General features: G+C 33.3%; 5 protein-coding genes and 1 long non-coding RNA gene across 13 annotated transcripts; 4 read left to right on the top strand and 2 right to left on the bottom strand.

Annotated features, from left to right (window-relative positions):
* Positions 1-352: 352 nt before the first annotated feature.
* On the bottom strand, positions 353-2,240 carry LOC121208595 (uncharacterized). The gene is made up of 2 exons (XR_005903705.1): positions 1,755-2,240; positions 353-1,094 (listed from the first exon to the last, which is right to left on the bottom strand). It is a non-coding gene; the product is annotated as an uncharacterized lncRNA (long non-coding RNA).
* A 94-nt stretch (positions 2,241-2,334) lies between these two features.
* On the top strand, positions 2,335-6,406 carry LOC107897421 (25.3 kDa vesicle transport protein). The gene is made up of 7 exons (XM_016822873.2): positions 2,335-2,826; positions 2,952-3,033; positions 3,566-3,795; positions 3,973-4,133; positions 4,235-4,381; positions 5,099-5,175; positions 5,908-6,406. Exons 3-7 carry the CDS (start codon positions 3,608-3,610, stop codon positions 5,989-5,991), a joined length of 657 nt encoding a protein of 218 aa, XP_016678362.1. The 5' UTR covers positions 2,335-2,826; positions 2,952-3,033; positions 3,566-3,607; the 3' UTR covers positions 5,992-6,406.
* Positions 6,407-6,992: 586 nt separating this feature from the next.
* LOC107897418 (peroxisomal (S)-2-hydroxy-acid oxidase GLO4) lies at positions 6,993-10,115 on the top strand. 6 transcript variants are annotated; one of them, XM_016822871.2, is made up of 12 exons: positions 6,993-7,120; positions 7,863-8,009; positions 8,093-8,217; positions 8,292-8,338; positions 8,412-8,489; positions 8,605-8,729; positions 8,831-8,888; positions 8,992-9,054; positions 9,192-9,261; positions 9,359-9,459; positions 9,560-9,664; positions 9,753-10,115. In XM_016822871.2, exons 1-12 carry the CDS (start codon positions 6,996-6,998, stop codon positions 9,933-9,935), a joined length of 1,227 nt encoding a protein of 408 aa, XP_016678360.2. In that variant the 5' UTR covers positions 6,993-6,995; the 3' UTR covers positions 9,936-10,115. The 6 variants fall into 6 exon arrangements, with proteins under 6 accessions (XP_016678360.2, XP_016678359.1, XP_016678357.1 ...); XM_016822870.2 differs by having other exon boundaries at positions 7,843-8,009; XM_016822868.2 differs by lacking the exon at positions 6,993-7,120 and adding an exon at positions 7,147-7,359.
* Positions 10,116-11,216: 1,101 nt separating this feature from the next.
* Positions 11,217-13,462, top strand: LOC107897419 (zinc finger CCCH domain-containing protein 62). Its single transcript, XM_016822872.2, has 8 exons — positions 11,217-11,561; positions 11,718-11,824; positions 11,956-12,070; positions 12,166-12,227; positions 12,397-12,448; positions 12,706-12,817; positions 13,154-13,251; positions 13,335-13,462. The coding sequence occupies exons 2-7, from the start codon at positions 11,761-11,763 to the stop codon at positions 13,235-13,237; spliced, it is 489 nt and encodes a 162-aa protein (XP_016678361.1). The 5' UTR covers positions 11,217-11,561; positions 11,718-11,760; the 3' UTR covers positions 13,238-13,251; positions 13,335-13,462.
* A 1,346-nt stretch (positions 13,463-14,808) lies between these two features.
* Positions 14,809-18,230, top strand: LOC107897417 (peroxisomal (S)-2-hydroxy-acid oxidase GLO4). 2 transcript variants are annotated; one of them, XM_016822866.2, is made up of 13 exons: positions 14,809-14,944; positions 15,340-15,379; positions 15,489-15,643; positions 15,725-15,849; positions 15,929-15,975; positions 16,071-16,148; positions 16,243-16,367; positions 16,549-16,606; positions 16,726-16,791; positions 17,196-17,265; positions 17,420-17,520; positions 17,646-17,750; positions 17,893-18,230. In XM_016822866.2, the coding sequence occupies exons 3-13, from the start codon at positions 15,501-15,503 to the stop codon at positions 18,073-18,075; spliced, it is 1,101 nt and encodes a 366-aa protein (XP_016678355.1). In that variant the 5' UTR covers positions 14,809-14,944; positions 15,340-15,379; positions 15,489-15,500; the 3' UTR covers positions 18,076-18,230. The 2 variants fall into 2 exon arrangements, with proteins under 2 accessions (XP_016678355.1, XP_016678356.1); XM_016822867.2 differs by lacking the exon at positions 14,809-14,944 and adding an exon at positions 15,001-15,254.
* A 213-nt stretch (positions 18,231-18,443) lies between these two features.
* Positions 18,444-23,816, bottom strand: LOC107897416 (oligouridylate-binding protein 1B). 2 transcript variants are annotated; one of them, XM_016822865.2, is made up of 12 exons: positions 23,488-23,816; positions 22,059-22,120; positions 21,634-21,736; positions 21,406-21,482; positions 21,269-21,330; positions 21,077-21,164; positions 20,800-20,875; positions 20,675-20,705; positions 20,205-20,324; positions 19,936-20,021; positions 19,233-19,409; positions 18,444-18,957 (listed from the first exon to the last, which is right to left on the bottom strand). In XM_016822865.2, the coding sequence occupies exons 1-12, from the start codon at positions 23,587-23,589 to the stop codon at positions 18,676-18,678; spliced, it is 1,266 nt and encodes a 421-aa protein (XP_016678354.1). In that variant the 5' UTR covers positions 23,590-23,816; the 3' UTR covers positions 18,444-18,675. The 2 variants fall into 2 exon arrangements, with proteins under 2 accessions (XP_016678354.1, XP_040935627.1); XM_041079693.1 differs by having other exon boundaries at positions 20,235-20,324; positions 23,488-23,779.
* Between the last annotated feature and the right edge of the window lie 1,893 nt (positions 23,817-25,709).

The following is a 25,709-nucleotide window of genomic DNA, read 5'->3' as shown; positions in this document are numbered from 1 at the left end:
AGTAAGCTAACGTGGCACATTAAATCATTATTTCAAACAAAAATTTTAGGTTAAATTATATAATTGGTGCCTATATTTTTTTCGTTTTGAGCAATTTAATTTTTATTTATTTTTATATTTTTTTAACCTTTTTTTCTCTGTATTTTTTATTCTCTTCTACTTCTCTCTCTGTTTTCCTTCCTTCTTCATTCCTTTTAATATAATTTTTCTATATTTTTCATTTGTTAAAAATAGTCCCCATACTTTATGAAGATTGCTTTCCCCCATAACCATATTGTCGTCTTCAACAATATTCACCCCTCTTGTATACATTTTATAAAGTTAAATATAAATTCATGATTGGATCATAAAATAATCGAATGCAAAACAATACCTTCAATACTCATTTCATCTTTAGTAGATTAATAAGTTTGATCTTCTTTGTCATCATTTAGACAAGTGTTAGGTTTGTTCAAAATTACATTATCACCTTGGACTTCATCACTAGCTTTGTCATCCGAAAAGCAAAGTTAGCTCTCCTGTTCCTCTGCTGCTACTTGACTTGGATGGCTGACATAATTTTGTTTGATCGTTTTCATTCACATTCTGGAGTTTGTCACAGCTAGTAAATCTCATTCGTGTAGTTATAAAACTAGATTCTGAGTTCCTCCTAGGGCTGCCAAAAGGGGACAAATTATACTCTGGGAGAGAAAGAATCCTCCTTGAGGATTTAGAAACCTTTTGGCACGAAAAATTCACATTTTCATCCCCATTTATTATTATATTAGATAGATGTTTCTTCGCTTCGATATAGAGGTTATATAATGCCGGAAAAGTTAGTAATCTCAAATTTTATGCCTAATTTGGAGCCTTTTAACTTGCTTGGCTTTTCTCCCTTGTTGACACAAAAAGATGGCCTTGCAACTCTTTCGTTAAAGAAGTGATCTTTAGTTGGAGAATTCATCCTAATATATTCCTTAACTCCTCCATCGTTCCCTGAACTTTGTCATTCGATAATCTTTCAGAAATACCATCAGTGGGGTTTCTTTGTTGCTCCCTTCCCATGACATGTTTCCACTTTCTTTTGATTTCAGAAAGAAAATAGTGGGAACCACCTTCATGAAGTATATGGATTAGTTTTAACAAATGGAAAATATAAAAAAATATTATGTTAAAAGAAATAGAGAAGGGAGGAAAACAAAAGGAGAATGAAAAAAAAGGAAAGTTAAAAGATCATAAAAGAAAAAAAATTAAATTACTCAAAATGAAAAAATATGGGGACCAATTGTATAATTTAACCTAATTTTTTTGTTTGAAATTTTTACAATGTCATTGGTTAGCTCTAATACTTTTGTTTTGATTAAAATATTGATGTAACTTTTAAGATTTATTAGTACTATTAAAATTATTTGTTAAATTCAAGTCCATTGTAATGCCAATTTTTTGTTACGTAACTGTTAAGTGAGTATTTTTTTTAATTTCAAAATATTACATCAGCGAAATTGATAGAATAATTTAATGGTGTTAACAATTTTATTTGAATTTTTAAATTTGAAAAATAAAAGTACCAAACTTCTAAAATAAAAATATTAAATTTCAAATATAAAAAGAATACTTAAAATATATTGTTCCATACTAGTTATATTAAAATTATTGTGTAATTTTAAGATTTATTTAATTTAAAATTGAATTATTCCAAAAATTGGAATATTTTTATTTTGATTTACACGAATTCAACAAGAAAGCAAGGATTACTCGGAATTCAGACCATTTACCTGGGATGCGAAGAATCTAGCAATGAACTTCCATTCTTGTCGATTTCAGTTCGTTGTGAGAGAAAGGAATAGAGCAGCGCATGCAATGGTTGTTAAAGGTTTGCAAACTAATGGAGATTCGTTATGGGTTGAAGATGCGCCATTGAAAGTTTTGGAAGTGGTTGATTTTGATTGACAGTTCAACCGACCACTATAATTCCTCCTTTGTGATGTCGATTGGGATGAGAAATTTAGAAATTTGGTTGCCTGTCTCAACTTGCTTCTGTTCCTGGGTGAATCACTGCCGGAAATTGGAAGATTTAGCTGTTTATTTTTGGGGATTTCAGATATGTAAGAGCTTGGAAGATTGCTGTAAGGAGAAGAGAATGCTTTTTGGGTTTTTTTCTATTTTTTTTGTTTTTCTTGTTATTTGTTTTCCTTTTATTTTCTATTTGAGATTGTTTTCTATGGTTTTATCTTTCAAGCTCAAGTAATAAACGGATTTCATTTAAAAAAAAAGCTTAATGTTTTTATTTGATTTACTATCGTATTTAATCAAAATAAGTAATTATTTTTCCTAAATTTGGATTAAATATTAAGTGAAATATTATTGAGAAAATGTTAAAACATTTTAAAATATTATATGATGTTAAGTAAATATTTGTTATGCTTCTTTTAATTGTGATTTTGTCTCACTGAAATATATTATCACTTTTTTTCTTTCGTCAACAGTTTTTTTTTTCATTATTGTAAAACAAATGTATATTGAAATAAGAAATTTGATATAATTTAGGATTATGATATCAAATAAAAATAGAATTTTATTTAGGGCAAAAAACCAAAATTTTATATTATTTATATTTATTATATCTATAAATTTAAATTTAAATTATAAAATAACTATATATTAAAATAAAAAATTTGATAAATTTTAAGATTTTGATATCTAATAAAAGTAGAATATTATATTATTTATATTTATTATATCTATAAATATAATCTTTAAAGAAAATTTGAAAATAGTCTAATTTAAGAAAACTCCCAGACGGCATTGTACCTTTGAAACTTCGGAGTTCGCACGGCAATCTCAAAGGTACAATCGCTGATAACACGACACTCTCAAAAAGCCATCATTTAATTTCCTATTTTTATTTGATTTTATAAATAAAAATCCCATTCTTAACGCCCTCACTTTCCATTTATTTTCATCTCATTAAGACTTGTCGGACCACCGGTCGTTTCCCCTTCCTCAGATCGTTGAAATCAAGGAGAAATCCGAAGACCTACATGCTCTAATCAGGTATTCCATTAAAAACTAGTAGCTTTTGTTTATCGATTTTTAAATGTGCATGCATATAATTATTTGAAGAAAAAAATGGTTCGTTGTGGAAATTCTTATATGAGATTTTTTTTTCTTCAACTGAATTTCTGGGTTTTGTTGGAATCCTTGAAAAATATATATTTCCTTGTCAGATCGTGATGACATTGACTAGATTGGTTGTCTTTGGATTACATTAATGACCTTTCGATTGGAAAAAGAAGTGTTGGGTCGATCTTGCTTTTGACCAATGATGAGGGTTTACTGAATATCAGAATTAAGGAATCAATTTATGTTTTTTTCCCCGTTAATTTTAATTGTTTGCAATGATAACTTTTCAACTGGAAAATAGTATTTATTTTCAGCTTTGTGGTGGGTGGTTGTACCATTAAGATTGAGAATGAAATTATCGAATTATAGTCAATTGAAATCCGCTGTGCCTTTTTTTATTATCATGGTATGGAATTTGGCGTGTTAATTTTTACTTAAGGTGTTAATTTTGCGTTTCTATTAGTTTGAAGGGATTTTGTGAAAGCTGAGAAAAAGGGGAGTAAAGATGGTGAAACTGACAATGATTGCTCGTGTTACTGATGGTCTGCCTCTGGCGGAGGGACTAGATGATGGTCGGGATCTGACAGATGCTGAAATGTACAAACAACAAGTTAAGGCTTTGTTTAAGAATCTCTCTAAAGGCCATAATGAAGCTTCAAGGATGTCTGTCGAGACTGGTCCTTATGTATTCCAGTATCCTTGTCCTGGTGTCTATTTTTTGGATGCCATATTTTTTGAATTATGAAATAGGTTTATACTTTATGGTCTATTGAGGGAAAGAAATAAGTTCTGTTGTATGTTTTTCTCAGTACGATTTGCAGGTGCATCTGAATTATACCATTATGGTGTTACCTTGACCTAAGTTCATAGCTATATCATTGAAGGTCGTGTTTGTTACTTGACAATGTGCGACCGTTCTTATCCTAAGAAACTTGCTTTTCAATATCTGGAAGACCTCAAGAATGAATTTGAACGTGTTAATGGAGCTCAAATTGAAACTGCTGCCAGGCCTTATGCATTTATTAAATTTGGTAGGTTCCTTTTCTGTTGTTTGGAATTAGTATTTCTTCCTCCTTTTCTTTGTGTTCTTTCTCTTCCTAGGCTTGATTGTATTTTTTTCTTTGTCTATCAGATACATTCATACAGAAGACAAAAAAATTATACCAGGACACCCGTACTCAACGGAATATTTCAAAGTTGAACGATGAACTCTACGAAGTTCACCAAATAATGACTCGCAATGTGCAAGAAGTTCTTGGTGTTGGTGAAAAGTTGGACCGTAAGAGAGACCTTTTTCTTTTCTGAATTACTTTAGGACATTTTTATAAGATTTAGTTTGAAAATTCATTGAACTTTGTTTGAATCAATGCACCATGAGGAATGCTAAAATTTACAATCATGTGCTAGGTAAACTTTGCTTTTACAATTTTAATGCATCTGCATTGCATGTACTGGTTAAAGATGTGAAAAACAATCGTTTAGGTGAGACCAGCCTGTTACTCTATATTTGATTCTGTCCCAATTTAACTTTTATAAATTACCCTCAAGTCTTAATCCAAGCTGGGACATAACTGATAACTGGATGATTTTAGTTCCTTATAATTATATATTCGTGTTTAAAAGAAAAAGCATTTTTCTAGTGTGAGGTCATGGGTTGGTTTTGTAGCTTTTGTTCCTTTAATAGTCAGATTTAGCTATTCTGGTCTTTTTGTTGTTGAGTTTTTCTGGAACTTTTCATCAGTTCACATTATGCCAATTAACATTTAAAAGAACCGGGCTTTTAGATTTTTATTCTCTACTAGCAGTACAAGGGCAAAGTTATTTATGGCTGCACCTTGTCACTGCTTAGTTTACTTCTAAGTATTACTTTCAGATTGAAGTCACCTAATCAGATTGTCTTTACTGTTGCTTTGATCTCTCTCCTTTTCACTGACTGAGGATAGATTGTATTGCTTTTCACTGACTAAGCGTTAATTTCCCTTTTCTGACAATACAGAGGTCAGTCAGATGTCCAGTCGTTTGACCTCGGAATCTCGCATATATGCTGATAAGGCGAGAGACTTAAATCGACAGGTTAGTTTTCTGGATTAGTGCAGGATGAAGACTCGTTATTGCAGTCATTTTTCTCTTTCTGTCTCTCCCCTTTTTTACGTTGAGGCATTTAGCTTTTTCCTTTTGACATTTTTGTTGACAAATGCATGCTGCTAAGTCATTTTCTGGTAGAAAACATAGGCGATTGATATAATGTACATGATCGAAGTCAAAATGGATCCTTCAGCATGGACCGGCCTATCCTGTTAAGAAAAAGAAAAAAAGATCAATGTCTGCTTTGGGCAATTAATGCATCAATTAGTTTGAGTTCGAAGCTCTGCTTATAGGCATAAAGACAAGCATGGCTAGTTACATAAGTATAATTGCTCCCTCCCCACAAAAAATCAATGTCTGCTTTGGGCAATTAATGCATCAATTAGTTTGAGTTCTAGGCTCTGCTTATAGGCATAAAGACAAGCATGGCTAGTTACGTAAGTATGATTGCTCCCTCTCCACAAAAATCAAGAAGAATATTAGCACTTAAATGTGATATGATTTATGTCGGACTGTTTGATTGAAGTTTGCCTTAAGTACCATGGGTTATTAATTTTGTTGCCTAATTCCTTCTATTCAAACTACATAATTTTTAATGTAAGTCTCTTTAGCTAGAGCTTGCCATGCGGTTGTGGCTGGATTATTTTTGAAACTGTTCTTGATTCGTTCTAAAGATCATTATTGTTAGCAATTCTGAAGTTTGGAAACTCTTGCCTGTAGGCTTTAATTCGGAAGTGGGCTCCGGTTGCCATCGTGTTAGGAGTCGTGTTCCTCCTCTTTTGGGTGAAAGCAAAGCTGTGGTGATTTCAACCGTGCTTCATGGTTTTAACAACTCATCATCAAGTTTCTTAGGTTTCTCTGTTTTGCTGTGGGTAGCTTGTTGTCCACACCCAGAGACCAAACATTGGAGTGAGTTATGGTTTTTTGTTCATCATACTATTCGGCAAAGTATAGGGACGGATTTGCAATGTGGAATTGTGAAGGAGAGACCCTACCTTAAGAGCATATGTTCAAAGACAAAACTATTCTTTCAATATGTCAAAAGCCAGAATAGAACAACAAATAGTAAACTAGTTAAAAGAAAGCCTTTTGTGGTAATTAATTTAAATTCTAGCACATCTAGTGTCTATTTTCTCTTTAATGCTTGGCCCGCCACGAACATGAGCAGGATTTATGTTGAAGATTAAGATAATGTCAATTTAGTTTTTACTGCATGAAATAGCCAAATCTCCTCATCATGATTTATTTTTGGCTCATCCCCAACCCTGCATAACTTTTGCAAATGTTTTTATTTGATTTTTTACCTTAAAATTGGGATAGATTTTTCTCTATCTGTGACAAAAATTATAATGATTTATCTACATTTCTCAAAAACTTGCTTCCAGGATTCATGTCGTGATCCTAGGAGCCAATCTCCTATGGCCCAAAGGGTAAAATTATAACACTATTCATCCTCCAAATTACAAAAAGAAAGAAAGCAAACAAGGTAAAATTCTAATGATATGTTAAGCGAGTGGTCTATTGGCAAAAAAACTTCGATTATAATGTAATTATTAAAAGGAAGGATTAATATATTATTTAGTATTTGAATTTAGTTTTAATGTTTAATTTAATACTTAATTTTGATAATGAATATTTGATACATGTATTCTAGTAAAAGAACGCATGTACTTAATTGGGACAAACAAAATAAAGCTCATTTACCAAATTGACAAGTGAAAACAAATTTCAGTACTTAAATGGAAAAAATTAAAAACACGCGTATCAAATTTAAAAGAACTTGAGTCTAAAGTAAAAGTCAAATTCAAATGTCAAATCGAACATTAAAGCTAAACTCATGTTGTGCCTATATATTGCCTTTAAAAAAAAGAAAAGAAAAGAAAGAAAATTTAAGTCGAGACAAGGGGTCATCACGGTCTAGACTACTGAACGGGTAAGATTCCCTAATATTATATAGCCAATTCTATCTTATTAGATCACCTCCAAAATCACAGTTTACAAGGTGGCCTAGTCAGAGAAGGCAAACTCCATATTCAGTACTAACTTCTCTTTTAGTTATTCCTTGTAAACATTCCTATTTTCAGTGTAATTAGTTAGCATAACCAAGTAAACTAGTAGGATAACCTTATCATTTACTAACAAGAATTCTGGAGAAGCTTTCAGCTGTCATCGGTATGTTTTTCCCAAGATCAGCTTGGTTGCTTTCATTATTTTTGTATGAACTTTAAACCCCAGCTCTGATGGGTCACTATGTACTGGTTTTTTTTTAACTTTTTGACGCAATTCAAACACTTCTCATTTGTTCTTATGCATTTTATCAGATTACTTCATGCTATGTATTGTATTTAGTGAAGAATAGGGTTGCTAAGAATAGTTAGCTCCCACTTCTGTGCATACCAGCTAATGTCAGCATGCCTGTACCTGAATCTTGCCCTAGCTCACCATCCCCACTCTGTCAATGAAGAAACTTTGACCTGTCATTTATGATATGCTTGAGAAACCCTGTACATGATATAAACATGAATTACCTCATTATTAATAGCAAAATTCTTAGAGGCTCAAAATAGGGGATTTTCCTGTTTTAGGAAATTGCAGCAACCAAGGTCTGTATATCAGTACTCATGCTTGGGTTTATTACTGCAATTGATGTAGCAGAACATTATATATGTATCTAGGATAATGGCAGAAGAACCTGTTAATGTCAATGGATTTCGAGAACTAGCGAGGCAAACCCTTCCAAAGATGTACTATGATTTCTTCACTGGAGGAGCTGAAGATCAATACACCTTAAAGGAGAATGAAGAAGCTTTTCATAGAATCACGTAATGCCTTAAATTGTTTAACGATTCAAAACTGAGCCAATAGGTTCCATCATTATAACTAATTATTTTCTGTAACTTCTTAGTATTCAGCCTAAAATTCTTGTAGACATGAGCAGCATCGATTTATCAACTATGGTATTGGGTTACAGTATCTCAATGCCAGTCATGATAGCTCCAACTTCTAGACATAAGCTGGCAAACCCTTCAGGTCTAAGTCTTCTACAGAGAATTCCTTTCAACTTGTTCCAACTTGTATTCATCAATTGTTTGTTTTATGTCCAGGAGAGATTGTAACAGCCAGAGCAGCATCTACATGTAACACAATAATGGTACAATATATATGAACTGTCACTATATTAGGTGCAGATTTAATGTTTGTTTCATTGTTGATTCTCATTCCAGGTTTTATCTATCTCATCCACTTGCACTTTAGAGGAAGTAGCTGCCTGCTGCAATGCCGTTCGCTTCTTCCAATTATGCGTATTCCGCCTTGCCTAAACTCTTTTTTAATGTTATAATTTAGACTTTATCTTCGGTTGGCAGCAGAAATATCATTGCTAGGCAATGGACTCTAATTTGGTTTCCCACTCAATAGGTGTATAAGAGACGGGATATAACAGCTAAGCTGGTGCAAAGAGCTGAAAATAATGGATATAAGGCCATTGTCCTAACCGGTGACTCTCCAAGACATGGTCGAAGGGAGGCTGACATCAAGAACAAGTGAAGTATCAATGTTCTCACGTTCATTAAGTTTCCGGGCACTAAAGAAGCTATTACTTACGCTTCTCATGTGAAAACATTAATTTGATGAATCTCTACAGGATCATTATACAAGAATTGAAGAATGTGGAGGGTTTATTATCAACTAAGATTGTCACTGTGAGTAGAATTGTTTCAATCCTGCATCTTCCATCAGAGTTGTTTGATGCTTCTTAGATGTTTTTGATCATGAAATAAAGATAAAGCATAATATATTTTGCAGGATAAAGGTTCAAATTTAGATGCTCTGGCCAATCAGACCCGTGACCCTTCATTCACTTGGGAGGTAAAGATGAATAAATCATTCATGTTATTTCTGTAATATGTTTATGTTATTTATTACAGAACTTCCATTCTCAAGCTTGTTTCACCCTCCTTCACTTTCCCCTTGCTGATATAACTAGTACATTATCATTTCTACAGGACATCGGATGGTTGAAATCCATCACAAAATTGCCAATTCTGATCAAAGGGGTACTCACTCATGAAGATGGTACGGTTGAGGCACTACCTTTCTTAGTTCAGCTTACATTTTATTCAGTTTAGTTTCATTTGATTAACTTTTGAAATCTCATGCTGTCATTCACAAGCCTTAAAAGCTCTGGAAGTAGGTGCTGCTGGGATTATTGTCTCCAATCATGGAGGTCGCCAACTTGATTATTGTCCTCCAACCATTTCTGTTCTTGAAGAGGTGTTCTCCTTGCCCTGCAATAGGATTTCATTTTTCTACTTGTGAAATTTAGCAGGCTACCAATTCAGTCCATATTTTTGTATGCACAATGAGGTTGCAGGTGGTTCATGCTGTTGGTGGAAAAGTTCCGGTTTTCCTGGATGGAGGAGTGCGGCGAGGAACAGATATTTTCAAGGCAATGGCTCTTGGAGCACAAGCTGTCCTAGTAAGCATATAGATCTCCATTGATGACTTCAGTCCTGCAAATGGCCATAATTTGGGATTCATAATTTTGCTTGTTACCTACTTGGTAGGTCGGAAGGCCGGTTCTGTATGGACTAGCTGCAAAGGGAGAAAATGGAGTTAGACGAGTCCTTGAAATGCTGAAGGAGGAGCTTGAACTCACAATGGCCCTTTCTGGTTGTTCCAATGTGAAGGAAATTACCAGGAGCCATGTCAGAACCAAACATGATAGGCAGCTCCTCTCATTGCTTTAATATTTTATCCACTACAAACATCAAATAGCCTATGTGCTCTATGTTCTGTTAATATTGGAATCATAAACTGAGAAAAAAAATGCATAATAATGATAAAATTATAAACTAACGAATTATAAATTTGTAAAAGGCTATATTCTTCATAAATTTGGAATATAGTCTTTGGTACTTTTATTTTCAGGAGTTTCGTCTCTCTACTTTTTCAATTTCAACATTTAAATCCAGTTGTTAACACTATTAAATTTATTGATGACATTTTGAAATAAATGAAAAAGTTCACTTAGTAATCATGTAACTAAAAAGATACATTATAATGAAACTATATTTAACAAACTAATTTTAACAATATTAACAAATCAACTTGAATTTTGAAATTTAAAAAGTAGAAGGATTAAGTTATTATAAATAAAAGTATAAAGACTAAATTTCAAATTTATGAAATGTGCAGAGACTTATGACATATTTTAACATTTATAAAATTATAAATTAACATAATGGATTCAATTCTGATTCCTAAAATGTTATTTTTGCCTTCACGGCTTCACCCCTACCATGTTACCACTTGAACTAACTTTAGCAATCAATCTTCAATGAATTAGGTTTGTACGATGTTTTAGCACATTAACAAAAATATCTTTCTTTTTAAGTATATTGTGCTATCGTGAATATCGCATATCTCAAAGTTTAGTCCTTCAATTTTGAAGAGAGCTTAGGAGTGCCTTTTGATGCTTGAAATGGATCGACTCTCTGTCGAGAGAAGTTTTTGAAATGTCATCCTTTGAATAACCAATCAAACCCTCAAATAGTGAGGTATTGTATTTTAAGGTGTCTATACTTGATTTTAGTCTCAGATTTTATCTTTTTATTTCGAGGGGAGCTTAATACCTCCATTGAATAAACAAAACTTGTTGAGGGTATTGTTACGGTTAAATTCCGTAAATCCCTTTGAACTCTTCTAAAAATAGAAAGACAAAACTCAAAACTAAAATCAATTCTAAACACTGCAAGAATAATATATTCATTGAAGATTTAAAAAGGAACGAACTCCTCTCAAGAAAAAACTTTATTCATTGTGAAACTTGAACCGATAACCTCTAAATATAAACATCCCATTATTCTTTGAATAAAATACTGTCATAAAAAAGCACACATTTGAGCCATAAAAATTCGAACGAGGTTGGAGTGCCAAACACTAACAGGAACATAAATACCGCATTGCAGGCACAATGCGGCGCATGTAATAAGAGTATCTTGCCAGTCAACAATTTTCACTTTTTTTAATATAAAAAATTAGAATTAAATGAAGAGATTAGTGGGTATATTCTATGTTTATTCGGGCCCATTAGACACCCAAACGGTAAAGAAAACTTTGAATTTCAAATTTTCTTCCTTCAAAGCCCATACCTCAACATTAAAACCAGGAACCACACTGCTAGTCTAGCAATTCATCAATGGCAATTTCTGACTCTGACCCAGAAAGTTCTCAAGATTACAATGAAATCTTTGAAGAAAAAGATTGCTGTAATAACTCTGAGTCCGACCCGGATTATCATTTGGGTACGGACTCAAGTTACAGCAATGACAAGGACACTAGCACCAAGTTCCATAACTTGTCTATCAAGAAAGGTCATGATAATTCCCATATCCCTATATGCTGTAATAATAGTAGAAATTGTATTTAATTTAATTTATTTTAATTGGGTTTTCTTTAAAAATTTAGTTTTAACATGATGGGTTGTGCTATAGTTTTTCATTTCTTTTGGTTTTTGTTTATATTTGCAGTTTGGCCAAGCATTCTGATTTCAGTAATGTGAAAGACCCAGAGATGGGGATGGATTTTTCACACATTGATGATAAAAGTTACGAGAATGTTCAAAATATTATTAAAGGTTAGTGTTTATGATCTCAATACAATAAAATGAGAAATTAATAAAAAAAATGGATCATTTTCACTGAAATTAAATAGATTTCATGGTTATTTATTATGTACATGTGAGTTTCTTGTTACAATGCTTGACAGATGGGAGGCTAGAGAAGGTTAAAGTAGATGAGTGTAAAGTTTATCTGAGGAGAAATGGACTTAGATTGAGTGGAAACAAGGATGTTCTTATTCAACGCATAAAGGAGCATTTAGAGTAATATCCATTTTCTACATTAGCATCATTCATGATTCTTTAGCCTTGCTTTGATTGGCTTTTGTTTCTTTAATTATTTTTTTTCTGTATTTTAGAATCTCAAATGGTGGAGGGGAGAAGAAATATCCATTATCAAGCTTTGTAGTGAACTGCACAGGTGAACATTTTACCGAACCCAGAGTTTATGAATCCAGCTTAAAAATTGTAGGAAACACTTAATATCTATCAGTTTGTATCTTCTACATTATACAAGCTAATGGGACTCTTTAGATTTGTGCCTACCTTCTTTTTAAATTTGTTCTAAAAATCAAAGGAATCTGGTGCAGGTGATGCATGCACTGGTGATGTTGTTATGTTTGAGCAGAATGTTTATGAAATGTAAGGTTTATTTTTTCTCTTTTAGCATACATGCAAAGTATCCTTTGATATGGACCTTGGCTACACTTTATCCTGAATTCCTTATTTTTTTTTTCTTTAGTAACCATGGTTGGATATGAGTTATGGTCCTCCAAATTGTATGTGAAAAATCTTTAAAAGTTGAGCATATATATGTTCTTATAGCTTCCAACTTATATTATCTAATTATCCTTGATTTCTATATCTTGTTACCACATATTATTTACAAATTGTTTCAGGTTTAACATAGCATCGCAAAGTGCTTCTGGTCCTCCATGTGGTACAAGAATTGTTGTAGGGCGCATTGTCAAAGAAAGCTATGGCAGTGCCAAGCAGCAGCATACATTTACTGTGAGTCAAAGACAGAAATAAACATGTTTAGATTAGATAAAGAGAACCAGATATTTAAACTGTTTACTGTTTTTCCTAGTTGGGCTACATCCAACTATGGCTTAAATAATATCTTGAGGCAATAACTTGAGTGAGAAAGATCACTGAATGAAACAATCGGTTTATATACATACCCGATTCCTTTGTTTTATAAAACTCTGAGCAACCTTGATGCAGAGTTTCCTACAAAAGCATGCAGAAGACATGCAGTTTTGATATGATCCTTTTGAGAAGATGATATGTTAGCCTCAAAGTTAATATAGTCCTTAACACAATGTTTGTGGCTAATGTGATCAGATAGAGGTCCTTTGGAGTAAAGGAGAGAAACCACTTTCTCCACTTCATCCCCTCCTAATCAAGGGTCGAACCTTTACCGACTAAAGACCTTGAGACAGGTTTGAACCATTTCAATGGTTTACATTTTCAGCTGTCAGTTGATTTTTGAATATGATGCTAGCTTACCAATAGTATTCATCAGAGATGGAAGGATGAAGGGGAGAGGCAAAAAGTTTTGGTGGAAAAGCATTCAAGGGGCTCACTAGCCAGGTCAGATAGAGAAGTGCGGATCCAGGAAAAGGAAAGGAGGAAAATACTCAGATCAAATAGGTAAATGTTGGTTTTGATTCAAAAGATTCAATATTAGATTAGAGTGATGCTAAGTATTCTGCACTAATTCAGAAATCCAGAAAAGAAAGAGATTAATCCTAGAATCTCATTTTAGTTACTAATATCATGTTGGACTTTAGAATCTTAAAAAGAGAAGAAAAGAACAAGAAAAAGTCCCAGACCCAGTTAAGTTCAACAACAACAACGAAGGAAATTCAACCTCGACAGCCAAGCTCATATACTAATTCAGGGTTCATAGCACCCCAACATCAACAATCAGGTTCAACTGTTGAAGGAGGACACCTAACAAATCAAAACCATGGGTCAGGATTGCTCTTTGATTTGGAGAAGCTATCAATTAGAAGTCGTCAGTCAGTTTCTAGTCATAACAATCATTTACGAGATCAAGTTCCTCATAACTTGGTTGAGACCAGTGGCATTCAGGAGGTGCGACTTCAAAAGGGTGATAAAATTTACTTGAACAGCATCCAACCAAACTTCCCTATGGATAGATACTGGAATCTTACCAATGGCAGATTCACAGCAAATGAATTTCCAGAGACGAATTATCGTAGACAATGGCTAAGAAACATGGACCATTGTCATCCAGCAACTCCACCACAGAGACAAGGCTTCCTTTCGCAACAAATTTGCCGATATTATTCTCAAGGACGATGCTATTATGGAGAAAATTGCAAATTTTTGCATGAACCAAGAGAGTTGCATGTAGCAGAGGAAAGAGGTGCCAAAGGCAATTCAAGTAAGATGGCTTTATGAACAATAAAAAATTTTGTATGTAGAAAGACTGATGGGACATTTCATAGTGTAAGGAGTAATTAAGCATCATGTTTTTAGTCACTTCTATTTGGAGATTACTATATTACCTTTGTCTTGGAACTGAAACTGCCTAAACTGAATTCATTACCATTACCATTACCATTAGAGTAAATATTTACCAGTAAACTTGACAATCTCTCATGTCGGCAGTCTTGAATTTTTTTTTTCTTATACAAGTCTTGGATTTATATGTATTCTACAACCCTTTAAAAGATTCTTTAAATATATGAAAATATTTGCAATAAATTAAATATTCTTTTGTTGAACATGTATGGGTATTTATACCAAAATCCAAGTAACATAAGACAAAATTGATGTGCTCTATTTAATTCCTAGACCAAAACAAGAGAACCATGGTCCAATACTGAAAAAATGAATGAATCGTAAGAGGTTGAGAAAAGGACATGAGCTGGCTGGGAAAGATTATCTGCAACTTGACTAGCAATAGTTTAGTTTTATCTAAAGTTGATTAATATGAATACAGACAAAACTAATCTTTACTTTTCTTGAGGTGCGTGGAAAATTCAGAAGAATTAAAAAGTAGAAAGGTACACAACTAGATCATTTTTTATAGTTCATTATTTATTGTTGCAGAGAATCTCAAGAAAAGAGAAATATTTCTGGATAAGCTTTCTGCTCCAAAAGGTAATTCATCGTCATCTTCTGAGCTTCAATCCAAGCACTGGTTTTCATGGCACTCAAGCAACTTTCAGTCTCTTTCATGCTTGCTATAAAATGACATCATGTGATTCAGATATTGATATATGAGCAAGAGTTCATTTGTTTTAAAAGTGATTAGCTTATAGTTTTGTTGTACCAGCTTAAACCTACATATCTGTACCTAAAAATGCTCAGTAATCATAACACAGCTCCCTCCCCCTTCTGTCAATAAAGTTCATCATTCAAGAGTTCCCTTGATTTCATGCCCGATTGCCGCTTACAATTTAAATATCTAGTATGTAATAAAAGCTTGAGAATCCCATACGTTATATAAGCATTTCATCTTTAATATTAATGACAGCAGCAATTTTCTTTTTCAGAAGCTTCTGCAGGAACATTGCTCGGATTCTGGCAATCAAGGTCTGTATATCACAACTCTTCTAAGATCTATTCTGTAACTTATACATTGGCTTGTTGGTAATTAAAGCTAGGAAAACCTGAAAGTTTAAACATCATATTATTGTTCCAGGAAACCAGGATAATGACAGGAGAACCTGTTAATGTCAATGAATTCAGAGAATTAGCAAGGCAAGCCCTTCCAAAAATGTACTATGATTTCTACACTGGAGGAGCAGAGGATCAGTGCACCTTAAAAGAGAATGAGGAAGCTTTTAGAAGAATCATGTAATGTGTTTAAAATTGATTAACGCTCTATAGCAAAGCTTGTTCAGATCATGTTACTGATTATGGTATGTGACTTGTCAGTATTCAGCCTAGAATTCTTAGAAATGTGAGGTGCATTGATTTATCAACTACAGTGTTGGGTTATAACATCTCAATGCCAGTTATGATTGCCCCTACTTCTTTGCAAAAGCTCGCAAACCCTGAAGGTCTGAAGTCCTCTTCAAAGAGTTCTCAACATTACTTATTTTGAAACTTGTATCGAATACCTTTATATTTTCATTCCAGGAGAGATCGCAACTGCCAGAGCTGCATCCGCGTGTAACACGATAATGGTACTAATAGTACATACGAACTTTACTCAAAGGTTATGGCCCAAAAAAGACTTCCTTACTGAATTTCGGTCTCAAAATATTGTGTCTATTTCCAGGTTTTATCCACCTCATCTACCTACTCATTGGAGGAAGTAGCAGCCTGCTGCGATGCTATTCGCTTCTTCCAACTATATGTATATTTGGCCTTACCAGAGCTCTTTTCAATAGTTTCTTTTATGTCCATACCATCAAAAGGAAAGGAACACTAATTTGGTTTGCTCCAAATAGGTGTATAAGAGACGGGATATATCGGCTAAGCTGGTGCAGAGAGCTGAAAATAATGGATATAAAGCTATTGTCCTGACTGTCGATTCTCCAAGACTCGGCAGAAGGGAGGCAGATGTTAAGAACAAGTGAAATATCAGCATTCTAACTTTCATTTTCTATCAACTAAAACTTGAGTTGCTTTTAACTGTGTAGATTAATCTGCTTTATATCATTGAGATGAAATACTGTTCCAGTTTAACGTCATACATGAAAAGTTACTTCTTATGCATCCTATGTGAAAAGATTACTTGTGACGAACATTTGCAGACTGGTTGTACCTCCGCTGAAGAACCTGGAGGGTCTATTACCAACGAAATTTGTTTCTGTAAGACAAATAGCCCCTATCCAATTCATCTTCTTTATCTAACGGAGACAAAACTTGTTTTCATTATGCCTGTTTGATGTGCTTAATAACAAATATATTCCCTGTAATAAATTTTACAGGATGAAAAAGGTTCAGGTTTGGCTGCTCTGGCCAGTGGGACTCTTGATGCTTCTTTCTGTTGGGAGGTAAAAATGAGTAATCAATCCAGGTTTTTTTGTGATATGTTTCAATTATATAGAAGTTGCACTCTGGCTTTGTTTTCCCTCCATCCAGTTTGACACTGCTTAGGTTGCAAAACTGTTGGTGTGAACCACGATTGCATGAGGTTTATGTAAAAAGAAAGTGACTTTTCCTATGGTTCTCAGCTCAGGACTGATATTCTTCGACCACCCCACGAGTTCGAACTAATGCTTAGTTGTTAGGAAACTTGTACTTGTTGGCTTAAACGCTTAGCATAGGGCCTCATATATGTAAACGAACAATTTATTCTCTGTTAATGTTGATGTTGGAGGGGAAGTCTGGGGTTAACATGAGATCCATGGTTCTGGTAGTCTTATTTGTTAATTATCACATTCTTATATTCCTGCAGGACATCACATGGTTGAAATCTATTACAAACTTGCCAATTCTGATCAAAGGGGTGCTCACTCGTGAAGATGGTAAGGTTGAGGCGCAGCTTGATAATATTCTTCACCTCCTTCTCTCTTTATTATCTAGGATAGATTATAAGGAGTATAATATTTCCACTAGAAGGCTTCTAAAAGAAGCGCTTGGATATTGATTTCAGTCAATATTGTCATATATATTTCACAGCAATAAAAGCTTTGGAAGTAGGTGTTGATGGGATGATCGTCTCCAATCACGGAGGTCGGCAGCTAGATTATTCTCCTGCTACCATTTCTGTTCTAGAAGAGGTGCTCCACTTCACTTACTGTTGTTGATGGTGACCGTGGCATAGTTGCAGCTATAAATTTCATATGTTCTTAGTTAAAGGCATATACACACTAGAGATTACTGAAATTTCTTATTGAGGTCACAGGTAGTTGATGCTGTAGGAGGAAAAGTTCCTGTTTTGGTTGATGGAGGAATACGGCGAGGAACTGATATTTTCAAGGCGTTGGCACTTGGTGCTCAAGCTGTCCTAGTAAGCTATGTTATTCTGTGTCACATTTACCTTCAAGTTAAACCATGAAATCACAGAGCTTCTGTATGATTTCCTGTACACACATATATATAGTAATATGGGCGTAATAAGGGAAATTTCAATGGTAATGGATGTGTAATAGGTTGGAAGGGCAGTTGTTTATGGACTAGCAGCAAAAGGGGAAAAAGGAGTGAACCGAGTGCTTGAAATGCTAAAAGAGGAGCTTGAACTCACAATGGCTCTGTCTGACTGTTGTAGCGTTAAGGAAATTAGTAGGAGCCATGTGAGGACCAAACATGATCAGCAGCTACGCTCAATGCTTTAATGTTTACCTAGAACCAAAACATATTTCCTGTTGATGGAAGGATTATGCCAGTTAATTTTTCAGGCATCAAATAAGTGTAGGCTTCTTTATAACATATTATTCACTCTTTACACGGTCAAATAAATAAATGCTTCACTGAAATTTGTTTCACTTAATTCAGTCTATATGCCTAATGACCTGAAAAAATAAGTTCCCATTTTTTTTCCTACATTCAGACGTATTCGTTCCCCCTCCTAAAATTTCATTAAAAGCCATGCCTAGCAACAGTATGAAATATATGAAAGTGGAGGCGGAGCACGAAGCATGGGTTCTACATCTATTGGATTTTGGATACCAAACCGTATGAAATGTATAAAGGAGAAAATACATTAAGAAGCTTCCTACACGTTTTAGAACTCAGATAAAATCTGGAAATACGTACGATTGATACAATCGACAAACATATGCTATATAAAGATAAAAAGCAGGATGGCATGCAGCCTCACTGCTATCCAAGGGAAAATACATTTAAAAAGCCTTCTCCTATTTAGAACTCAAATTAAAAACCTGCAAATACAGGAAATAAGGATATTACCACACAACCACTTATTTCTTTATATGTTACTGATAGTACATTAGCTGCTGGGCAGCAGCAACATTCGGGTATCCACCATCATATATAGCCTGGCTTGCTCCAGCAGCACCCACCCCCATTGCTGCCTGCTTCAGAGGATGCTGTCCCTGTGGGTGCATTAGAGCATGAACTCCACCCATCTTGCTCATGGCAAGTTGTCGTTCGTAAGCTAAAAGGTCAGTGGCTGAAAGACCAGGTAATGGTGCTGCGGGTGGGGGAAGTGGATTGGAGCTTGTCCCTGGTGGTGTAGGCTTGCTGCCCCAAGAACACTACACAAGCAAACAAATGAAAGATAATAATCCACGGGGAATTAAATAAAAATGAAAGTTGGAATCATAATTACATGGATTTCCACGCAAGATGTAATCTAAGAACACTGGCCATCCCTAACAAATCCAACTCATTCTATGGCTCATTGTAGGATACTTATGGGTTAATGATTCAATTAACATAATAATCTACGGAAAGAATAGCTAGAGCATCATTGTTGCATATTTATATTTCTCAAATACAAATGACTTTTGACTAAAAGCAGAGAACAAACCTTTATTTGCTTGCCGCATAGATATGACTGAGCATTCCCCATCTGAATAGCCAAAGCTGCCTCAGCATGAGTACTGTATCTCACAAAGCCAAAGGCCTTATCACGCTGGACCCGAACCTCCTCTATCACCCCAGCACCAAGAGCATGGAAATGACGATGGAGTTCAAGTTGGGTGACCTGCAGGAATGAAAAATAATTGGTTTTCTTGGATAACATAACATACTCCTTTACAGTGCAAACTGATGCGTTCAAAACACGGGCAACTCTCGCATGGACTAAATACTTCATCAGAAAATGATAGCTATCAGGGTCAAAGTACCAAAAGGTTCAAACTCATACCAAATACAGTTGAAAAGCTTGAATTGGTAGGTGAAAGATCAATTGTTCTTTTTTACTCTAGGTGGTTAAAAGCCACACATTTGTACAATGAAAGTAAGCTCATAAAGCATTGTGAAACCCACTCTGTTGTAACTTGCATGATGAATACTATTGATATACATGCGAATATTTATAGAGCTACACTTTGAACAATAAACCAGAAAATGAAGGAATTCAAAAAATAATAATATTAACAGCAATAATCAAACATAAACCAGAAAGAGAGGAAAAATGAATTCAAAAGAAGCAAAACAATCAAAACAGAACAAGTTGAAAGACTTGATCAGCAGCCGTTATTTAAAAGCTGGTGGAGATAGTTACTTGCCTCTGAAGCAAGATTGCCCACATAAACAGTAGTATATTGAGGATTATTCTCAGGAGCCTCAGTATTGGTTGTCTCTTTACCATCCTCTGCATAAAAAGGCAATAGATGTAAGTTTATTTCCCTTTCAGCATAAAGATAAAGATATACAAAAGGTTAAATAAAATGATGAAGTACTAATAGTAATGAGGCTAGCATTGAACAATGAAATAATTATTGTAAATGTTTGATTTTGAACAAAAGATAATGAATTGCAGCAAAAAAAAAGGCACCAGATGAGCCATTGGTAAGTTCCACCACACTTTTGGCATCAGAGCTCTGCTTGTCATCATTGCTACTAGCACCCTTTGTTGCCCAATTACAACGAATCTGCCGACTGCCGAGCCACTTTCCTAGAAATATAAATTAAAGCACAATTGAATTTTGACTGCAATGAACAACAACTCATACAAGTAACAGTTCATCTAAAAAATCAGTGCTAAATACAATTCTTCCAACTAGGCCATGACAATTTAATGAATAAATACTCTACACATGGTGATTTTACAGCAAATACAAGGAATAGCATAATAAATAGAAAGTCATTCTTTTTGGCTTTACTATTACAGCAACCTATCAAAATCACTCTGAAGCATGAGATATATGAAATAAAAATTTTGGGCTATAAATCACAGCTTTATTTGATGAGTTAAAAAATGCAACTAATGAAAATAACATGAAGAGTGAAAAACATCAATCTTACCACTTAAGTCATTAATTGCACTTTGTGCTTCCTGAACAGAGGAAAAAAGTCAACATCAATAGATGAAACAACCTTACAATAGAAGAGAAACACAAAGAGCCACCAGATACTTAAACAAAGAGTACCTGCTGGTTACGGAATGAAACAAACCCAAATCCTCTTGAACGCCCAGTTTTCTGATCCCACATAACCCTTGCATCCCTGAAATAGTAAAGACGTCAATTTGTTATTTACGGTGACACTAATGGATCAATAGTGTATTATTTGAACATGAAACACAAATCAAGGTTTACTAACTAATAAATTTGCAACACTGATAGTTTAGGAATTTAGTTTAAGAATGTCCAACATTGTCAACACAAGCCTTTACTGAAATCAAGATCAAAAAGAGAAGATGCTTACGAACAACTGGGATAGACTGAAAAGCATGCAAACAGCATTGCATCAGTAACCTCAGGACTGAGATCCCCAACAAAAATGTTAAAGTGACCTGCAAAGATTATGATACTATCAAACAGTATAGTTATAAAAATAGTTTCCAGCTCCTCACAAATATTTTATAATGAACTTCTGTAAACCAGAAAGGAAGCAAACCTGATGTATCCTCTCTCTGACCACTAGCATATGCCCAATTGACCTTGATAGGCTGTCCAAACCTGCAGATTACATGATATGATGGAAATGCACACTCAAAAAAAAAGTAAGAGGAGACATCAAAGGTTATTACTTACAAATGCCTTCCATTTAGAGACAATATAGCAAGAGCAGCTGATCTGCGATCGAAGTAGTGGACGAATCCATACGATGACTGCTTAAGTAAAGTACAGAACAAAAAACAGATCAATAATATGCTAATTGAAAGGATAAAGGGAAAAAAAAGACACAAGATAATAATTGCAAATTTGAACATCTCAGAGTTTCAGATAAATAAAAAACATACAATATTGAAAACAATATACCTTTTCCTTTCTGACAAGCTTGCAACCTTCAACAGGGCCAGTACTTGCAAAAACCTCTTGAAGTAGTGGTTCAGTCACTTGTGTATGGATATTTCCCACATACCTGCAGTTTCTCAAAAAACAAACAAATAAAAGGCTATAAGCAACTTTTTAAGTTGTTTGAATTTTCAAAGAAGCAAGAACATACAAGTATCTATCAAGTTCCCAAAACCATTTAACTATCGATCAAAGGAGCCATTAGCTTCAAATTTTGCATTAAGGGTAGTTGCAACATCTTTGATTGCCAGATTCATGAAGGAAAAATGTCTCCAATGAATATAACCATAAGCATGAAATCAACTGTACAGTTGCTTAAGCAAGGGAAATAACAGGCACCAAATATAAAAGAAACAAAAACTAAAAAGAAAATATAGGCAAACACTCACACACTGCGGCAAGTGCTTGGATCAAAACCAGCAGGCAGATTTCCACTGGGAATTGGCTCTATCTGCAAAATTAGAAAAGAAAAAAATAAATTAATAAAAGAATAAAAAAGGGGAAAAGAAGAAATTATGTACAGCAAAAGTCCCTTCCCAATCAACCCAATTTTACAGTGTTCAAATCCGGGAACTAAAAAGGGTTTTATGAGGCATCCAACACAACCTAAAACACGACCATCAGCAATGGGAACATCACGTCTCCAACCTCATTGATACTATCAACTTAAAGACAAAATAGACAACACGTTTACTCGCTTTTACCATGATCTCTTTTTTTCACCTTTGGTTTTTTCAGTGACAACAAACCAAAAAGTTTCTGCCTAATCTAAATATGAAATACTTCCAGCAGAACTATAATCTACAGGTCAGAGTAAACTCAAGGATAAATACAACTCAAAATTCTTCTGAACCCCCACCTCCAAATTGAAAAACAAGACCATTTCGTTCTATAAAATTCAAACAAAGTGGTCTTCCAGAAATGTAACTTTTGACAAAAGGAAAACACATTGAAAGTGCCATATACTTCATAAATTTGCTTCATGATGTTATATTCAAGTACTACTAATTATAACCCTAAACAATCCCACAATGAAATTGGGAACCATGTTTTATGCTCCTCAACTTGAAACGAGAGAGAGATGCAGCACACTTTTACCTAATATTAGCAAACACGAGATACAGATAGATGTTTAGATGCATATAAACATAGACAAATAGACTGATCGATTAATTGACAATGAGCGTGACAAGAACGATGGCAACTAAGTTTACCGGGAAATACTCAATTCTTTCTCCAAATTTGCAAAAAAGAAAAAAAAAACATGAAGATATCAAGTAGCCGTGAACCAAATAAAACCAAAGTGATAAGAAACACAAGTAAATAATAAAGAAAACACCAAAGAAAAACTTCGGCTTGAAGGCTGTAACTTCATACAAGAGAACTAACAACACTAGAAATTCATGCGAAGAAAATGTCAAACACTAACAAACAAAACAATCTCTCATCAAATTTAACCAAAACAATGAGCTTCAGTTTGCACCAAAAGCATGTTAAAGACGCATACATTGCCAAACTAAATGCTAATTAATTAACATTCAAAGCCTTCGAATCAACAAAAACAGAAACGAAACCCACCAAATTCAAGCAAAAGACACGAAGAAAGCCGTCGCCACATAAAACATCAAGCTAATCAAGCTCTACGATTCAATCAAAAAGAAGTAACAAAACACGAGCTCGAAGATAAAAAAAACGATTTCCAAAAAAAATTCAACAAAACATTCCTAAAAACCAGATGAAAAACACGTTGATAATTGACGAAAAAGAGAAATTAACAAAAAATTAAAGGGATACTAGAAGACAAAAAAAGTTGAAAACCTGAGGAGGAGCTAATATGCCGGGATGATAGAGAGACTGCTGTTGAAGAAGAGCTTGTTGCATCAAGGCTTGTTGCTGTTGCTTCAGCCTCTGGTGCTGCATTTTTTTTCTTGGCGATTGACTGGAGATAAATTAATCGAAGTGTTTGGTTTCCAAGAAAATTACGTTTTTTTTCTCCAGCTAGGGTTCAAAAATGGAGGCCTCGAGAAAGTGAGAGAAGAAAAAAAAAAGGAAAAAAAAAAGAAAAAGAAGAAGAAAACTGGAAAAAGAGAAGAGGCCCCTAAAGAAAGAGGAAGAGAAACGAGTGGCTCCAAAAAAGTATTTATAGCGGGATTATTATTGAGGAAGGAAAAAAAGATAAAGTTATTGCTCAGTGTTACTTGTGTTTGTCAACAACAAATCAAACAGTGCCACGTTTTTACATATCTTTCATTTGGGCCTGGACCCCCAAAAAACTTTTACCATATACATATCAACTACATAAGCTTAAATTAATTTCGTTAATTTCTCTACTCATTTTTTTATCTCATAATATAATTTTTAAAATAAAACCATATTATAATTATTTTATTTATGTATCCATCGAATTAAATACTTACTAATATTAAATTCGAAAATTTGTTTTTTTATTTTTAAATTACAATCATGTAAATTTAACAAAAAACCAAATTACCATTTTTTTGAAACAATTAACATATTTTTTTAACTTCGATTATAACTTCTTAACCAAATACCAAATGTGTGTTTTTCTTGTTTCTAGCTTATTACAATTTTCACTTGAATATTACTCTATATCTCATTACCACGTTAATGTTATCAATATATACCTGTGTACGTATTAACTCATTTAAAAATTATTTAAAAATATTATTTTTATAAAAATACTTTATCATTTTATATTTTCATATGAAATTAATAAAATATTAAATATTGTGACATTTTAACTTAAAACAAAACTTCATTTACACTTTACATTAAAGATTAACAATATATATTTATTATATAGTTTTTTCACCCTATCGTAGGTATAATTAGAGATGAGTAAAACTCAATTTGATTCGAAAAAATTAAATTTTGAATTAATTGAATCGATTTAAATTTTATAATTCGAATAACTCAAATAATTTGAATAACTGATTGGTATAAATACCCCTTTATATCTTTGTCAGTTTTAAAAATAAGCAAATTGGTCTCTCTTTCAACAAAAATTACAAAAAAAATCAAAATATTTATAAAATTTTAAAATATAAAGAATATATAAATAAATTTAAATTTTAATATTCTCTAAAATAATAGTTTTGGGACCCAAATAAGTTAATTACTGATTCAAGTTTGTTTTGAAAAAAATTCAAATATATATAATTTTAAATTTATGTACTTTAAAATGAAACTAGTTATATTGTAATAAAATTTTAATTTTTTTAATTTAACTCAAAAAATTTATTCGAATTAAATTTCATTTCACAAAATTTAATTCGAAAAAATATAATATTAATTGACTCCTTCAAGATCAAACATCAACTTGCATGTATTATATTAAAATTTTTAATTTAGATCAAAGTTTAGATAAAATTCATTCAACTCGATACATTAATTAAAATAATTACTTTTTAATTTTATAATCATGTTTGATTATTTTTAAAATTTTATAAATTTATAATATAAATTGAATTTACCATTAAAATATTAAATAGGAATGAGTTCAAAATACATATACGTAAAGATCTAATAGGAGAAGGAAAAAAATCTCAACGCTGCCAACCACATAAACTTCGGCCTAATGGATTAGAAAATGGGCTTTTTAACAAAACGGCCCACTAGAACAGTTAAAAGTGACCGAAGCTTTCTGTGAAAACTTTTTTTAAGATACCATTACAATTTACAATTATTCATGTAATGGATAAATTCTGCTATTAGACCCTATACATTATAAAAGTTTCGGATTTAGTTATTATACTTTAATTTGGTCATTTTTACTCCGCGTACTTTTTAAGTTCTGAAATTTCAGTCCTCAGAAAATGATACGTATTAAATTCATTAAGTTAAATTCTTCTATTTCCTAAATATGATGCGACAATAATACCATATCAATTTGCTATTTTCACATACTATTTATTAAAAATTCAATTAACGGATTAAAGCATAACTTAAGCTTTAAATGTCGGAGTCGAAGCTTTGTCCCTATTTTAATTTTTGTCTAAGCTTATTTTTGAATTTAATAT

This window comes from Gossypium hirsutum, chromosome A10 (genome assembly GCF_007990345.1).
Source record: "Gossypium hirsutum isolate 1008001.06 chromosome A10, Gossypium_hirsutum_v2.1, whole genome shotgun sequence".
NCBI classification, from domain to species: Eukaryota; Viridiplantae; Streptophyta; class Magnoliopsida; order Malvales; family Malvaceae; genus Gossypium; species Gossypium hirsutum.
Note: the sequence above shows the minus strand (reverse complement) of the source record. Positions and strands in the feature narration are given on the sequence as shown.

What these genes read in the sequence shown, in the direction of transcription:
- LOC107897418 (XM_016822871.2), top strand. Translation starts at nt 6,996, where the DNA reads ATGTCAAATCGAACATTAAAGCTAAACTCATGTTGTGCCTATATATTG. An exon ending in CTACATGTAACACAATAATG is followed by an intron (nt 8,339 to 8,411) that starts GTACAATATATA and finishes TTCTCATTCCAG; the next exon opens with GTTTTATCTATCTCATCCAC. An exon ending in GGTACTCACTCATGAAGATG is followed by an intron (nt 9,262 to 9,358) that starts GTACGGTTGAGG and finishes GTCATTCACAAG; the next exon opens with CCTTAAAAGCTCTGGAAGTA.
- LOC107897417 (XM_016822866.2), top strand. Translation starts at nt 15,501, where the DNA reads ATGACAGGAGAACCTGTTAATGTCAATGAATTCAGAGAATTAGCAAGG. An exon ending in GGTGCTCACTCGTGAAGATG is followed by an intron (nt 17,266 to 17,419) that starts GTAAGGTTGAGG and finishes TATATTTCACAG; the next exon opens with CAATAAAAGCTTTGGAAGTA. An exon ending in CCATTTCTGTTCTAGAAGAG is followed by an intron (nt 17,521 to 17,645) that starts GTGCTCCACTTC and finishes TTGAGGTCACAG; the next exon opens with GTAGTTGATGCTGTAGGAGG.
- LOC107897421 (XM_016822873.2), top strand. Translation starts at nt 3,608, where the DNA reads ATGGTGAAACTGACAATGATTGCTCGTGTTACTGATGGTCTGCCTCTG. An exon ending in ACTGGTCCTTATGTATTCCA is followed by an intron (nt 3,796 to 3,972) that starts GTATCCTTGTCC and finishes CTAAGTTCATAG; the next exon opens with CTATATCATTGAAGGTCGTG. An exon ending in TTATGCATTTATTAAATTTG is followed by an intron (nt 4,134 to 4,234) that starts GTAGGTTCCTTT and finishes TTTGTCTATCAG; the next exon opens with ATACATTCATACAGAAGACA.
- LOC107897416 (XM_016822865.2), bottom strand. Translation starts at nt 23,589, where the DNA reads ATGCAGCACCAGAGGCTGAAGCAACAGCAACAAGCCTTGATGCAACAA. An exon ending in TCTCTAAATGGAAGGCATTT is followed by an intron (nt 21,331 to 21,405) that starts GTAAGTAATAAC and finishes TGTAATCTGCAG; the next exon opens with GTTTGGACAGCCTATCAAGG. An exon ending in TGCAATTAATGACTTAAGTG is followed by an intron (nt 20,325 to 20,674) that starts GTAAGATTGATG and finishes TTATATTTCTAG; the next exon opens with GAAAGTGGCTCGGCAGTCGG.
- LOC107897419 (XM_016822872.2), top strand. Translation starts at nt 11,761, where the DNA reads ATGGGGATGGATTTTTCACACATTGATGATAAAAGTTACGAGAATGTT. An exon ending in CGCATAAAGGAGCATTTAGA is followed by an intron (nt 12,071 to 12,165) that starts GTAATATCCATT and finishes TCTGTATTTTAG; the next exon opens with AATCTCAAATGGTGGAGGGG. An exon ending in GAGCAGAATGTTTATGAAAT is followed by an intron (nt 12,449 to 12,705) that starts GTAAGGTTTATT and finishes AAATTGTTTCAG; the next exon opens with GTTTAACATAGCATCGCAAA.